Below are 15,314 nucleotides of genomic sequence, written 5' to 3' on the forward strand. Positions count from 1 at the left end.
TTTCAATAGGCCTATCTGCCTTTGATGACATGCGTTCAGACAGATGACTGTGAGGGCAGCGTGTGGGTCGATATGTCTTCACCTCTATTCATTTGCATCTACATCACATTAACACATTTTGAAACTGCAGAATGACTCACACACACTCACTGTTGTGCTTCCACCCTTTGTTGTGCGTACGCACTGTCTCTGTGTGCGTCTAAACTCCGTGCTGCTGATAACCACCTCACTGCCCGCCCACAGTCAGCCCGGAATGAAGCCTCTCCCCGCGGATGTCAGACCGGCTACGGCGCCATTCACAAGTCATTGTGAACGATGCGATTTAATAGAAAAAAATAAAATGTTTGCCCTTGTAGGCTGTATAAAATAAACAGTCCTGTGATGTGTGCACACTAATGAATCTGCAAAAGCAGTTCCTGTCTATACTGTGTCCCCCTACAGAGATATTAGAGCTGGAGCCTGAATAGCGTTGAATTATCAAAAAGTTCAAAGCAAACAGCTAGAAAGTGTTTTACATGGAATCAAAGAAAAACCTTATAGTGCCCCCTAGTGTATATAGGAAATAAGGTGCTCAGTGAGACTATAAAATGGACATATGGACTGTAAATAAGGAATTTTCTTTTTTTTTTAATGAAAGGATTTTGATTTTATATAATATTTGGACACACACACACACACACACACACACACACACACATATATATATATATATATATATATACATGTCACCTATGAGAAAACATTAGTATAATTGGTTTGTATTGTATTGTATTTTGTATTGTCTGTTTCTTTTATTTCTCTCTCTCTCTCTCTCTCTCTCTCTCTCTCTCTCTCTCTCTAATGGACCTTGAGTCTAGCATTTAGATTTATTTTTATTTCCCGTGCTCCCTTCAAGGGAGCACCTTCACAAAGCTACGGAAAGCCCTTCTGAGAGATAGTCCCAGGGGTGCCTGAGGGGGGTGTACTGAATATGGGCAACGAATTGTTGGTAGCCTCTGTGGCAGCTGGACGAGCCGTGATTGGTATCTACACAAGACTATGCTGCGACAAAGCCTGGGGGAGAGAGAGAGACGTCAGCTGATCCAAGGAGAGGTCCGTGCAGAAGTGGAAGAGGAACGCGAAAGCCGGAGTAGCTAACAGTAGTAGTAACAATAGCTATGTGCAAGCAGGGAGCTTGGACTAATTGGGACCATACAACTCCCACAGGGTTTAGCTAATACCCCAGCATGACCTCTGTGCCTGGCAAGAGGTTCCTTAGAGCGCATCTTATGTGAGCTGCTGCCCGAAAGTCTTGGGAGAAGGGAGGCACTGGTGGCTCCATGACCAGGTTCTGAAGGCAGTAGCTGACACCATCTGTATCGCAATCCAACAGAGTAAACACCAGCTCCCAATAAGGTCCAACATCACCCTTGTCAAGGCAGGAGAGAAACCTCAGCTGGAGCCTATGGGCTGCTAGCCTCAGCTCGTGATTGGCAGCTGAAGGTTGGCCTGGAAGCAGCTGAAATGATCCGAAAAACATTGCAAGGATGACACTCAGGCCAGATTTGGTCTTAACATCTGACTGTTTCAAGCAAGTGGTCATGTTGGAACTTACTGTCCCATGGGAAGCCCAGATAGAGGAGGCCCACCAGGTATCTCGAGCTGGCAGAGGAATGTAGAAGGCATGGGTGGAGGTGGGCTGCAGGGACTTTGCTTCTCTTTGGTATTCGAGGGTTGCAGGAAAGAAGAGTCACCAAGAACATCATAGCCACAAATGAAGCTTTTTTCACAGCTTCAGTGGATCAAGAGGGGAATGATCATCCCTGGCTGGGTCACCCAGACGAGGGTGTCTGATGATCTAAGACCGGAAAAAAGTTGCGGCATTGGGTGTTTCAGAAACCTGCTTTTTTGATTAATTTAGTACACTTAAACATTTCACATTTTGATTTTTTTTTTAAGTATAAGTTTTTTCATCTGTTTATATTTTATTTATTATTTTGTTTATTATATTATTTATATACAGAACTTTAATTTGTGAAAACTAAGCATTTAATAATCATCTTACTTACTAAGACACATTATTGGGAGATATCGAGTGACAAGGGATGTTATGCATTGTTAGTCTGCTATACTGTTATTTAGATCTAATTGATTTACATTAGCTATCAGAATTTCATCTTGGCCATATAAATATCAGCAACTGCTCCAAAATGCAATTTTTGCTCAGTTTGGTCATCTAAATAAAACAGTGTTTTTTCTCCCTGAGCATTATCTCCATATTCTCTCTATAATAGTTTCAAATATTTTGTTGTTTTATTGATTGATTTTTTCTAGCCACTATTTCATATGACAGGCTTTACTTCTGAGTTAAGCCTGTTTTATACTTCTGCGTCGAACTGCCGCCGTAGCTACGTCGTAGGCTGTGTGTAGCGCGCGTACCCTTCGGCGTACCCTGACGTGCACCTCTCCAAAAATGTAACAACGCGTCAATTCTACGCGGACACAAGCGCTGTGATTGGTCTGCCAGAACCCCTCACTCGGGGTAACATGCTCCCCAGGTGCGCGTCAACGCGGACAACGACACAGAAGTATAAATTAAAACCAACACGTTGCCTACGGCGTATAGGCCTAGGCTCCGGCGTATGTCCGACGCAGAAGTATAATGAGGCTTTAACATGTCCGACGCAGAAGTATAAATCAGCCTTTACTGTCATATAAACTGATTTTATATGAACCAGAGGTTCATACATGCACCATATAGGCTAATACAATTACTTTTCAGAAATGTTCCATGGTAATACCAACAGTATACCACTGAAGTACCGTGATATTACCATGTGATAGCCTACCATCACTAGGCTACTGCCACAGTAGTTTGTTGTTGTTGTTGTTGTAAGAGACATATTGCTGTTTATTACTAGATGAAAACTGTTCAAGAATAAATATAAACAAACATGCTATTTTGTCATGTTTGGGCTAAATCCAATTTCTCACACATTCTCCACAAGATGGCAGCATCAGACTGTATACGTGTTCTCTAATGGATTATTTTCTTTTGAAGCCAAGAGTGAAATCGTAACCTCTTGTAATTACCTCACTGTGACAGTAGGAGGCGTAAAACACTACATTCTTTTTTTGGTTTAGGCCTTGTAAAAGTTTAGAAGTTTCTAGAATGGGTAGGCCTGAATGACTCATATAATGTTTTCCTCAAGGACAAACTCGCACAGAAAATACAATTGTTCTGATACAGAACCAAATGGCTTTTATTTTTCTGGATAATCAAGAGATTAATAAGATATTGTATATCGTCACCTTCCTAAAATAATTGCCTAAGTAATTTTTTGACAAAAATGATTTTTTTGCATAAGTCATCTCCTCATGATGCTGGCCACCTCTGGTAAAATCCCCACGTCCTCAGTTGAACAGATCATGCAGTTCTACCCCTGCAGTGTAATGGCCTATGTCAAGAGTGTGACTTAGGCCGTTTTATTTGGCCTAAGTCAAAAGATTTTACAAGCAATTTTAAAAATTTAAAAGGCAATTTTACAAGCTTTTCAAGATGGGAGCTGCATCAAGAAGACCGAACCTCTGAAGTTATTTTTCATTTTTTTGTGTGTTTTTTGAGAAACCTGAAAAAATGACTTAGGCAGTTATTTTAGGAAGGTGACGATACGATTCTCTTGATAAAATCAGAGTTAAATCTGCAACTTGCTGGATTGTAGGCCTAGTAGAGCACAACAACAGCGACTGTCCACTTTTTCAGTGGCCTCAGTTACAGAAGTAGTTTTCCCACTCCCAAGAAAAATGATCTTATGTGGAAACTACTTGTTCCATGAAGCATTACTCAACAGATTACTATTGACAACGAGTCATAAATTGTAGGTATAGAATACATTCTATTTAATGTTTATTGCAAAATATTCAGATATATTCAAATACATAAGTTGTTTTAGACTGACTCAATACCATCATTCCCAATGCTTCATGGGATTGGTGCATTTGGAGGGCTGTTTTGTGGTGCGCAAGAATACAACTTCAGGCAATAATAGTAAGCTATTTCAACTACAGCGTCCCCCATAATGTTTACCAACATAAAGACCGCTTGACAGGTCCTTGAACTGTCACTGAATGGTTGCACAACCCCAGAGCAACACCTGAACTGATCACCAGAATCCAGTTATTTTCTCTTTTTACATTATGGAAACATCAGTCGTGATTGGTTTCTCTTGAGCTCCATGCAGACCTGAGCTCTTCATTTTACAGCCATTAGAGATAAACAGCTTTCTCTAAAACATGCCACAATCAAATTTTGTTGTTAGCAAACTTCTCACCCAGTTTCATCTTATATTAACATCTCGCCCAGTATCATCTTATATTAACATTTTCTTGCATCAGATTAAAATCTACAGGTAATAATTTAAAATTGCATCATTAAGCATGACTATTTATTTATTTTAACATTATAACAGATTTTATGTCTAACTGAATTGCACTTGGTCTTATAAAATGGATGACGACTCAGTTGATGGCATGAATTTTTCCATATGGCTTACTTAAAGACTATGTGCATATATGTCAGCTACTCAGCTATAATGATGTTTCTCTGAACAGTACTGTTTTAGATAGATAGTCATTTTTCCAACTGTGAGAAATATTCACGGGAGTAAAAAGTTTGACAACAACTCTGATCTCCCTATATAATATAAATAGCATATATATAGATAAAGGTATCAGGTAGTATCAGGTAAATATAGGCACATCGTTTTGTTATAGCGAAGTAAAACTAAAAAAAAATTGTAATTGAAATAAAGTTCAATTAAAATAAATAAAATATAAATATTAGATGGAAAAACTAAAAAAAATAAACTAAAAAAAAACCTTGTTGCATTGACAATTAGCCCTTTCTATAATAAACAAAATGAAGTTGAAGTATACCTAAACCAATACGGTTTTTTTACGTATTTTTTTTAAGTGTACAATGTTATTATTTATTATTTATTTATTGCTGAGTTTGCACACACAATTAATTTACTTGGCGTCCAGTGATCTGAGGCGTCCTCTAGACAGCAACAGTTCAAACATGTGGTGGCCAGGGTGAGTACTGTGTTAGTTTATGCTAAAAAAGGTAAATGTGCAAACACTTTCAGGACAACAAAAATTAGCATTCACTCAATTTCTTATATACTCAAAAAGCAACATTTCAAAGTCAAAGACAAAACATTCAACGCGGGTCATACAGTGAGTCATTGCAGGATGTGATGCATGGCAATCAAAAATGAAACATGTATTTTTCAGCCAATGATATGAGAGAATTCATGCATACATTAGCACGTTGCTCAATAATACGTTAGCTGGGCGTGTACGTAAACGCATTGCTCGGTGTTCGCCACTAAAATGCTCTTGGCTTAGTCAGTACTTGGTAGGTGCGTAAAGTGTGGAAATTGTGCTGTTGATTCTGGAACTACAAGTTGTCTCCTAGTATTTTTCAAAATAAGGACATTAAACTGATTTAGCTCGACAAGACTGAGATGTTACAGTTTAGGGCTTCAATTGTGCTCAAGGAGTTGATTCAAACCAGCCCTAAGCGTTCGTTCTCTGACATTATAAGGCACAAAAAGACTTTACCAAACGCGTACTGTTTCAGCGCTGCTTATCGGGATGACAGAATATCTAAATTAAAGATTGTCTACAATGGAAGACCTTTTATTCAGCCTTTAGCTGGGAGAAGATTTCTGTGTACAAAGACCGATGGTGCGATTGAACCCACAGAGCCGGTGAAGAAAGATGAGACTGTCCAGGAAGCGACGGCAGATAAGTACGAAATTTATTTAACGTTATTTGTAATTTGGTCATGACGCATGAGATATTCAAGGTTATTGATCAGAAGTATATGGCATGTGTTCAGCACACGCGCCAAAAAATATTCCTGAAAGGCTGACAACGTGGCGCTGTGTGTACACTTTTACTGCAAGTGGGTGGAGAACATGTGCAGTCTAATATTAATATATTAGAATTTGGTTAAGGTCACGTATACAGTGTTTCTTTCTGGTAATGTGGCACTCCCTATTACTATGTGAAGGACAGTCCAACGTCTTGACATTATGGTTTTTGAACGAATCTTTTTAAGTGAGTGAATCGGTCTCGTTCACTTCAATGCACTGGCTGTATTTTCCGTTCACAGAAGTGGCTGCTTTTTGAAGCGCGTGACTCCTGTTCCGTTGTCATGACAAATCGTGTCCTCCCTCGAAATCGGATCTCCCCAAACTGTCAGTTAACTATTATCCTAAGTATGAATGATATTAATTTAACATATGCATAGCTTACTATAATGCGTAAGAAAACACATTAGTGCATAATAAAACCAATTGAACGTCATTTCTTACACTTGATTAATTGTTCATTAATAAATAATAATAATAGTAATAATAATAATAGCCTATTAAGTGAATAATTGAACATCATTAATTCGTTTAATTTAATAACTGAAATATTTGGATATTTAACACTTAAAGGCAGGGTAGGCAGGATTTTTCTAAAAAAACTTTTTCCCAAATTTGTTTAAACTGTCTTTATATACCAATACATAATTAAAATGTAAGTACTCTGAAAAAGAGAGTATAAAAATCGAGTGTCTGTAGTCCTCTCAGGACTGCAATAAACACAGCTACTTATTCCATTCACTCCCACCTTATTCCAAGCCACGCCCCCAAAACACATGAACAAGGATGCCGACCGGTGCGCATGCCGACCGGTGCGCATCACTGGCGTGCTCACGCGCACGCCGCGGTCAAAGTTCAAAATAGTTCAACTTTTGCCACTGCGCTCTGTGACGATTACCAGCGCGGCCAATAGAATCAGGGGATCCAAACAAGCACGGAAATCAAAATGGATGAATGGATGTACTGTGTGTGTCGGAATTTCCTGAGCTGTACGATACAAGTTTAGTATATTGTACTAAATTCACCGAATTGTTCTCTGGACCTGAGGGTTTCATGCACCCACAACCTCTTCTTCCTTGCTTCTCTCTTTATTCTCATTAGCAGGACTAGCGCTATCGCTCGCTTCTTAGAACGGGACAGATACATTGTTTGCTGCTGACCGAAAGGAGGAACAACAGACGTAATAGAGCTCCCGCTAAAAGTTTTTAAAACTCCGCCTACGTCATAGCGCAGCGCAAATCACGTTGTATCTGAAGGGCAACGCTGAACCCAGCGGCAAGCGCCGCGCATTCCGCGTCCTGTGTGAAAGGCCCATTTGCCAGCGCCGAGCGGAGCGGAGCGCAGTGCATGTAGTGACATCATGTTAGAATCACGTAATAAAATACCTAACTTTATCATTATGAATATAAACAACTAACATGGCTGTTAGTACTCACTATCAAGCTAGCATATCGATACTGGTAAAGTTTCGATACTCGATAATTGTTTGCCTTCGCTGACTGTATATGCAGGTACTGGGAATTTTGACTGCTCTTTCTCTGCCATTATTGTGATTCTTCCTAGCTTCCGTGCCTCTCTCAGTGCCTCTTCCCCTCCTCGAGTCAAACGGGTGCGCGCATGTGGGCAGCTCCTGTAGCGACAGGGGTGGTAGCCATGGTAGCGAGGGAGAGTGACAGTCGCCCAGCCAATCATTTCATTCGTTCCGAATGGAAATAAGTAGCTGTGTTTATTGCGCCCTGAGAGGACTAGAGACACTCGATTTTTATACTCTCTTTTTCAGAGTACTTACATTTTAATTATGTATTGGTATATAAAGAAAGTTTAAACAAATTTGGATTTTCTTTTTTTGAAAAAACCTGCCGACCCTGCCTTTAATGTCACTTTGTCACACCTTCATCAAAGACCAACTATATAGCACGAACCAATTGTATTCGAGTGTGGGCTGTGAAGGAGCATTTCTTTGGTTGAACGCACTGAACGAATGTGCCCCCGAATTTTTTTTTTTAAACGAAACCGCTTGGCAGCGTCCGAAATCGCATGCTCTCTTGAGTAACATTAGGCACTTATTACTTCACAAGCTCTAAAAAATATGTTCTATATAGTATGAATGTATGTATAATGAATGTAATTTCGGACGTACTATATTCGCCATGTTGTCATTATCATGTGACCTACCAGCGTCAGTTGCGTCACTTCACTGCCATTCACAAATCCTCTTCCGTGGATTCATGGGATAGTAAAGTGACCACCGCATGCACACTTCAAAATCTCGCTAGCCTACTATAAAGTAGGGAAATATACGATTTCGGATGCAGCCCTAGTTTATGAATGAATTGACCTTCTCTGTGTTTCGTGAGTGAAATAACCAAAGAAATCGAATTCGTGAAACATCTGAATGAACTTGGGCGTTAAGAAAATTAATGAATTGGAACAACTCGTTCGTAAACCAAAGTTATTGAAATGCCATTTTTAGATTGTCTAGTTTGTGAACGAAGATCGTGATAATTGGATGGAAGGTGCTCTACAAATAATGTTTGTAAAGTTTTGTTCACACATCAACAGAAAACATAAACTAAAAGATTGATTTGGATCGATGTTTGTTCATCAAAGTGAAGATTGATTAAAAACGATAAATTGATAATCGACCCAGCACCAATTATTGTTCTTGGCGTGATTGGCCTTTAGTCATTCACAACAAGAAAGAAACGGTTATGAATGTGTTCCAACTCCATACACACAAGCTATTTAGGCTAACCCGCCTCATTGTTTTTTTTAGCTAATTTGTTGAGTGACTCATTCATAACAGAACTTCTTGTTTCCTCCTGATGACTTGCAGAAAGTGCCACTAAATGATTTGGGGAACGAGTATGATTTTTTATGAATCAATGCATGTAAAAGTTTTGAGTAACTGGAATGAATCATGATGAAACCAATAATGTTTAGCATTAGTGTGCTAATCCTCTAATGTTTACTTTGTGAAAGTTGAAGAGGGGAGTGGCGGCGGCTACTCTTATCAGCTGCTACATTATGACTCCACACATACGGCAGCTGTAGAATGTAAATAATGCACTTCACAAACAGCCAGTGAGTGTGTGGGAAGATCTGCTGCAGTGTTTTCAGTGGAGCATTCATCTCTTATATATAACCAAACTTATTATCCATGTTTATAGATGAACATATCCCTGGCAGTCTTTTCCTCATGCTCTTCTGTTTGCCTGTGGTTCACACAGTGTGCGTGACTCATCGCTCGTCTGTCCATATGGATTATTTATAAGATGACGCAGAAGGCTCGTGCTGTCCTTGCAGAGAGACTTTAATCGAGAGCTTGATCATCCTCTCATGAATGCCATTCTGTCTCAAGGAGGAGCAAGATGACTGCTGTTTTCCAGACAGTCTGAGACAAAGAGTAAAATTAATGGTGGTTTTCTGCAAAATTTGTTTAAATTTCTGCTGTCCTTGCCTACTCTGTTAATGAAAAACATGGGCATTGGTTCAGCTGGCATGATTAAAGTTGATGACGTACAGCATAATCCTGTTTAGTGACGTGTTGAACTTGGACTAATGGGTAATGCAGATTATTACACAATTAAAAGTGCTGTAAGGTTGTAATTGCATGGATATGGTGTAGTGGTCGACCGCATCTAGTGTTGTCAAAATGTTTAAAATGTGACGATACCAGCATTTCCCTCTAGCATTTTGAGTCCTGTTGAACGATTTCTTAAAGGGTTAGTTCACCCAAAAATGAAAATTGTGTCAGTAATTACTCACCCTCATGTTGTTCCAACCCCGTAAGACCTTCGTTCATCTTCGGAACACAAATTAAGATATTTTTGATGAAATCTGAGAGCTGGCTCACTCCTCCATAGACTTATAGGTGACCGAAACTTGCTGGCCCAGAAAATGTTTTAAAGAGACCGTTAATATAGTCCAAGTGACTACAGTGGCAAAAATGACAAAAATAACTACTTTATTCCACTATTCATTTCCTTCACTTCTCTCTGGGTCTCGAGTTAGTTCACGTAGTGTTTTTGCGCAGCGCGTCTGTGTTACACGTCACCACGTAGGCTCACTATTGGCCGACGCTGGTCGTATGTGATGCGTGGTGACGTACAACACAGACGCGCTGCGCAAAAACACTACGTGAACTAACTTGAGGCCCAGAGAGAAGGAAATGAATAGTGGAATAAAGTCGTTATTTTTGTTTGTTTTTGCGCACAAAAAGTATTCTCGTCGCTTGATATACTTAAGATTGAGCCACTGGAGTCACTTGGACTATATTAACGAAGTCTTTAATACATTTTCTGGGCCAGCAAGTTTCAGTCACCTAGAAGTCTATGGAGGAGTGAGACAGCTCTCAGATTTCATCAAAAATATCTTAATTTGTGTTCCGAAGATGAACGAAGGTCTTACGGGGTTGGAACAACATGAGGGTGAGTAATTACTGACAGAATTTTCATTTTTGGGTGAACTAACCCTTTAAACGCCTCTAGACATCTATGCTCAACAGAGCGAACGTAGTGAACACAATAGAGTGGTGCAGGTATTGACGTCACTTTGTTGGCCAACCGGCAGTTAGCATCACGCTGGTTCCCTCGACAAAAAACCAATAGGATTTTCCCTTTTGGATTATCGCTAAAAACAAGCTCTGCGATCAACAAAATTGTATGATACTTGCATGTTTTGTCCATCAATACAATTATCACAGATACTCAACTTTTATGAATTTTGAAGCCTAAATGCAGTCGCCAGAAGTAAAAAGCTATAAACAAACTACACCACGGTCCCATGAATTCATCGTCACCATTACTAAGCTTCTGACACCTCTTTCAGTTTTCATCTAAAAACGTTTTCCCAGAACGTTTGAGTTAGAATAGTTTATAAGAGCACAATTATAACCATTCCCATGCTAGAGGGAAATGCTGGGATCGTCACATTTTTTAAATCTCAGTCCCGAACTCGGAACTTTTGACAACACTAACCCCATCCATCCATCCAATCCAATCCAAAATACCTCTATATAAACAGACCAGTTTTAACTGTGCTGTGTTTACTCATCATTAATTGCCTTGATACTTCCAGCGAGAAGCTTTGAGCTGACACGTCCTGTTTGAAGCAATCAGCTCTGCATTCCTTTGAAAATTAGATATTGATTGTTTTGTTGTCATGGGGATATGCTGTGTATTCAAAGTGTTTAAAAAAGGTGAGGAGAGGTGAATGGAAATTTCAGGAGTCTGCTGCTGCTGATGTTATGGGTGAAAGCGAGACCACAGGCTGCTGGTTTGGACCTGAAGCTGATCACAGACACCAGACACATGCTGTCACAGACTCCCAGAGCTACTGCTGTTGCCTTGACAACAAGACTTAACAGGTTATAATGGAGAAAGTGTGAGAGGAATACTTGTTCTAGAACTGCTCTGATATATACGATGATATAGAGATCACTCTGCTTTAAATGCAGGGCTTGACGCTTACTGTTTTCCCAAGGAGCACACGTGCTCCTAAGTTGAAAAATCTACGAGCTCATTAAAAAAAATATATAAAATTGAATATATGCACTTCAGTTCCACACCAGACGTTCTTGAAATGTTTCTTATTTATTACATTTATTACGATACATTAATGATCAGTGAAACTGAATATTAAACAAATAATATTATAATTAAACATATTTACTAAACTAAATAAGTTTTCTTTAAAACTAGAAACTTTTATCCCACTACTTATGTGATAGATCCCTATGTAACAAAAAATATTTGATTGACCAGTGTGGTTTGTCCAATCAGAATTTAGAATTAATTTTTAACATTAGTTTAGCTGTTTTCATTCTTTTGCTTTTAGTTCTGATGTTATATAAAGTGGCAATATGAAGATATTTTTGCTATTCACTTATGAATAATAAAATCTTTTCATTTGCCTCCAAGTTCCAAATAAAAAGAGAAAATAATCAAATAATAGTATCCTCTTTAAAGGATGAAGTTCCTTTCATTTGTAAAGTATGTATTTAGATCATTGGATTGTGCAGAGATATGGATTACCACATGGTTATTTAATATAACTACATTGTGGTGGTACACTACTATTGAGATGAGATGATTTATTTATTTTTTTCATACTACTGCACATCACTATTTTCATCAAGGACCTTCTGAAGGTCAGCAAACGTTTCTCTTATTGATCTGTGAAATGTCAGTTAATCTCTTGGGAATCCCAGAAGGCCTTTCTGCTCTCCACCTCTATAAGATTGGCTCCTTCCACTTCTATATTAGGAGATTTCAATTCTTTCTTGTAGGTTTTTTGTGTCTCAACACTCTGGTCTTCATCCTGGTTTAATTCTCTATTTCACACATTCATAAGGCCGTTTGCTGATTATTTTTATTCCATTTCTAGTTGTAATGTTCCATCATGATGGGTTTGGTGACTGTTCTTCTATCTAACTGTTAGAACATGTTGCCTTTTTGTCTTTTATAAATCAGCCTTTGGATTTTTTTTTTTAGTATGGGTGCAGTTGCTCTGATGGACCTTTGTTTAATCTGAGATTAATCCTGGCCTTGTTTTAAAATCTAGTGAGTAAATGTTTTACTTATTACTTATTTATGGGCAAATTTTGTGTATTTTTATCCTTATTAGAATATTGTGCCATTTGCAACATGCTGACAACAAAATCTGTAGCAAGTCTTATTGCTAGTGATATGTTTTTGTGTGATGCACATATTTGCTAGTTATGTAGAGCTTCCCAGATTGGTCCCTTATTTAATTTAGAAGCAGAACTGAGCATATGCGATTGCCTGTGTCTGTCCTTCTTCAGGTGAACAAATCAGTTTGCTCAGTTTGCCATCAGTTGTCAGAAGATAAAGAAGATATCTTTGTTGTTGTATTCGTTTGAGGTAGAGACCTGCGCGGGACACAATTTTCAGTCCCGCTCCCGCCCGCTCCCGCAGTGTTTAGTACCGCTCCCGCCCGCTCCCGCAAAGATTTGTCATTTTTAGTCCCGCTCCCGCCCGCATCTGTGATATTATGTCCCGCTCCCGCCCGCAAATGCCCGCAAGACGGCAGGCAGGATCAGGGGCGGCGCTAGGACGTTTTTAGCCCCGAATAATTTTGTTAAATTGTGTCTCTCATAGAGCAAAACAATTAATCAGAAAAAGAAATGTGAATAAGATTACAGCAGCCGTGATTACCTAATCATGTGCATATTACAGTTTTATTTATATTTTTCCATTTTGCATTAAAGCGATGTGCTTTTTTGCAGCGTTGAGCAGCGTTGCGCACTTGATATTCTTGATGCTGCTCTGATGCACTACATTACGCAATGCTCTGTTTGTTGTTAGGATGACTAAAAGTTCAGCGGTTGACAATTTACACTGTAAGCGCTTAGGGCTATATCTGAGGTGCTCTGAGTCTGTTCCTCGTCCATGATGTCTATTTTGAACTTGAATGAAGTATTCGAACACGGAGCAGCGGGAAGGAATTGTCTCTAAACAAGTGTGCGCGAGATTACGCCCCCCTCTACCCCAAACGACAACATCCACAAGTTTAGATTGCTTAAAACGTTTTTATTGCTGACAAACAGAATCTCTCTCACAAGTACAAATTATGAACGCTACTTTAACCATTTATATATTTTACTTTACACTAATATTTAATTTGCGGGAGTGCAGCGTATCATCCCTCCCGGCCGCACCCGCAAGTGCACCGGATCATCCCGCCCGCGCCCGCAATGACCTTTCAAAATTTGTCCCGCGCCGCACTGTTTTGCGTCGCGACCCGCGGGTCCCGCGGGACTCCCGCGGGAGTGCAGACCTCTAGTTTGAGGCTTGATGGGGATTTCTCATGACTGATAACATCATGTTCTAGGGCCGCATGATTTATCGAAATGAAACCGCACATGATTACGAGAACGGCTCCATGATCAGTAGTAAATGCTGCTCCATCTGAACGCCCAGAAACTCCAAATATGCCCCGCGGACCAGGCGGTAGACAACGCACATCATTCCAGGAAATCCCTATGGGCATCATACTATCGCTGTAGCTGAATAAACAGACGATTGAAACGCTTTGATTTATTAAATGTTATCTTTTGTTGGACGAGAGGTTCATAAATGCATAAATGCAGCCCTGGCATGTTCAATGCTTTGAATCACTCCCAACAGATCTCTATGAAGTGAAACATCAGCTTCAGCGTGATGCGTTGATCGTCATTTGAGCCTTGTGAAGTGGCACTCAAAGTCAAATGAACACCTTGTTTAATTCATAAATGGATCAGAGTGTTTAATATGAGTTTTTAATATGAAGTTCAGAAGACATCAGTCACAATGTTTTAGTTTTCTCTCTGTGTGTAACATGATGCACGGCTCATTCAGCATGAGACAGGGCAGCCCTCTCCAGGAGATAACTAAACATGGTGTCAGTGAATATATCTGAGGCAACGAGGGGTTATATCTTCTGACTCTATGACCTGAAAATAACAAAAGGATGGTGTGTTTCTGTGCCAAAACATATGGTCTATGTGCCAAAAGTACAATTTAATGCCATTTGTGCTCTTGATCACCTTTTATCGAGCATTTATTTGAAACCGTGTCTTTCACTGTACTTGTTGAGTCATGATAATTTGTTGTTGGAAAGCCATCCGTGGACTTTTGATTCACCGCTGACAACTAACCTCGGCGGTTCAGATAATTATCCAAAGCGACTGAGTGTGAAAAATGGGCTGAGCTCTCGTCCTTGTGTGCCGGGGAACTTGTTTTCCAAACCAGTGAAGATATTGCTAAAAGCTGTCATTGGCCCCGGCAGAGAATTTTGATCAGATTTTGATCATTGTTATAGTAACGATACTACTGTAGATGAATGGGCTATAATGCAATGGCACATAAAGAAAATGCGAGTGGTGCTTGATTAGTTGCCAGGATGTTGCTATTCGATTTGCTAAGTTGTTCTGTGTTCATTTCAACTTGTTGAAACTCACATATAGCAGCAACCTCTAGTTTCAATAGGTCACCCCTTTTAGGTCGTCTTAGGGATTTTTATTGCTCATTCTGTCACATGCACACATACACTTCTTTGTGAGCTGGTATTTTCTGAATCAGTCAGATTGTTACTTTCAATTTTCCAATATTGCTGTACATCTTAGTTACTGGTTGTCTGGCATGTCAGTAAAATCTAATGCCTCAATAACAAAAGTCTGTCAACAAATTACGAGGATTTTCAGCACAAAAGGTGAATGAACATGAAGATGTGATACCCGCAATTAAAGTTATTATCTGACAAGTTGATCTGCCAGCACTCTGTCAGTAAAGTGAAGTTATCTGACATCTGAAACCCGCAGTGAATGTTCCTCTGAATTGCACGTGGTGCCAGAGGTGCATGCTTTCTCAACCCCAAAGGCCTCACAGAGGTGCA

General features: G+C 39.6%; 1 protein-coding gene across 4 annotated transcripts in view; it reads left to right on the forward strand.

Annotated features, from left to right (window-relative positions):
• The first annotated feature begins 5,266 nt into the window (after positions 1 to 5,266).
• The window catches only part of glsb (glutaminase b), a 46,572-nt gene continuing 36,524 nt past the window's right edge, over positions 5,267 to 15,314 (forward strand). For 3 of the 4 annotated variants that reach the window (XM_084421009.1, XM_084421010.1, XM_084421011.1), the window contains exon 1: positions 5,329 to 5,794. In XM_084421009.1, coding sequence (XP_084277135.1) covers positions 5,508 to 5,794 — 287 coding nt within the window. In that variant the 5' untranslated portion in view covers positions 5,329 to 5,507. Of the gene's footprint in view, positions 5,795 to 15,314 lie in introns of all 4 variants that reach the window. The other variant, XM_084421008.1, reaches the window with a different exon arrangement.

Source organism: Rutilus rutilus (genome assembly GCF_951802725.1).
Source record: "Rutilus rutilus genome assembly, chromosome: 10".
In the NCBI taxonomy this organism is placed as follows: domain Eukaryota; kingdom Metazoa; phylum Chordata; class Actinopteri; order Cypriniformes; family Leuciscidae; genus Rutilus; species Rutilus rutilus.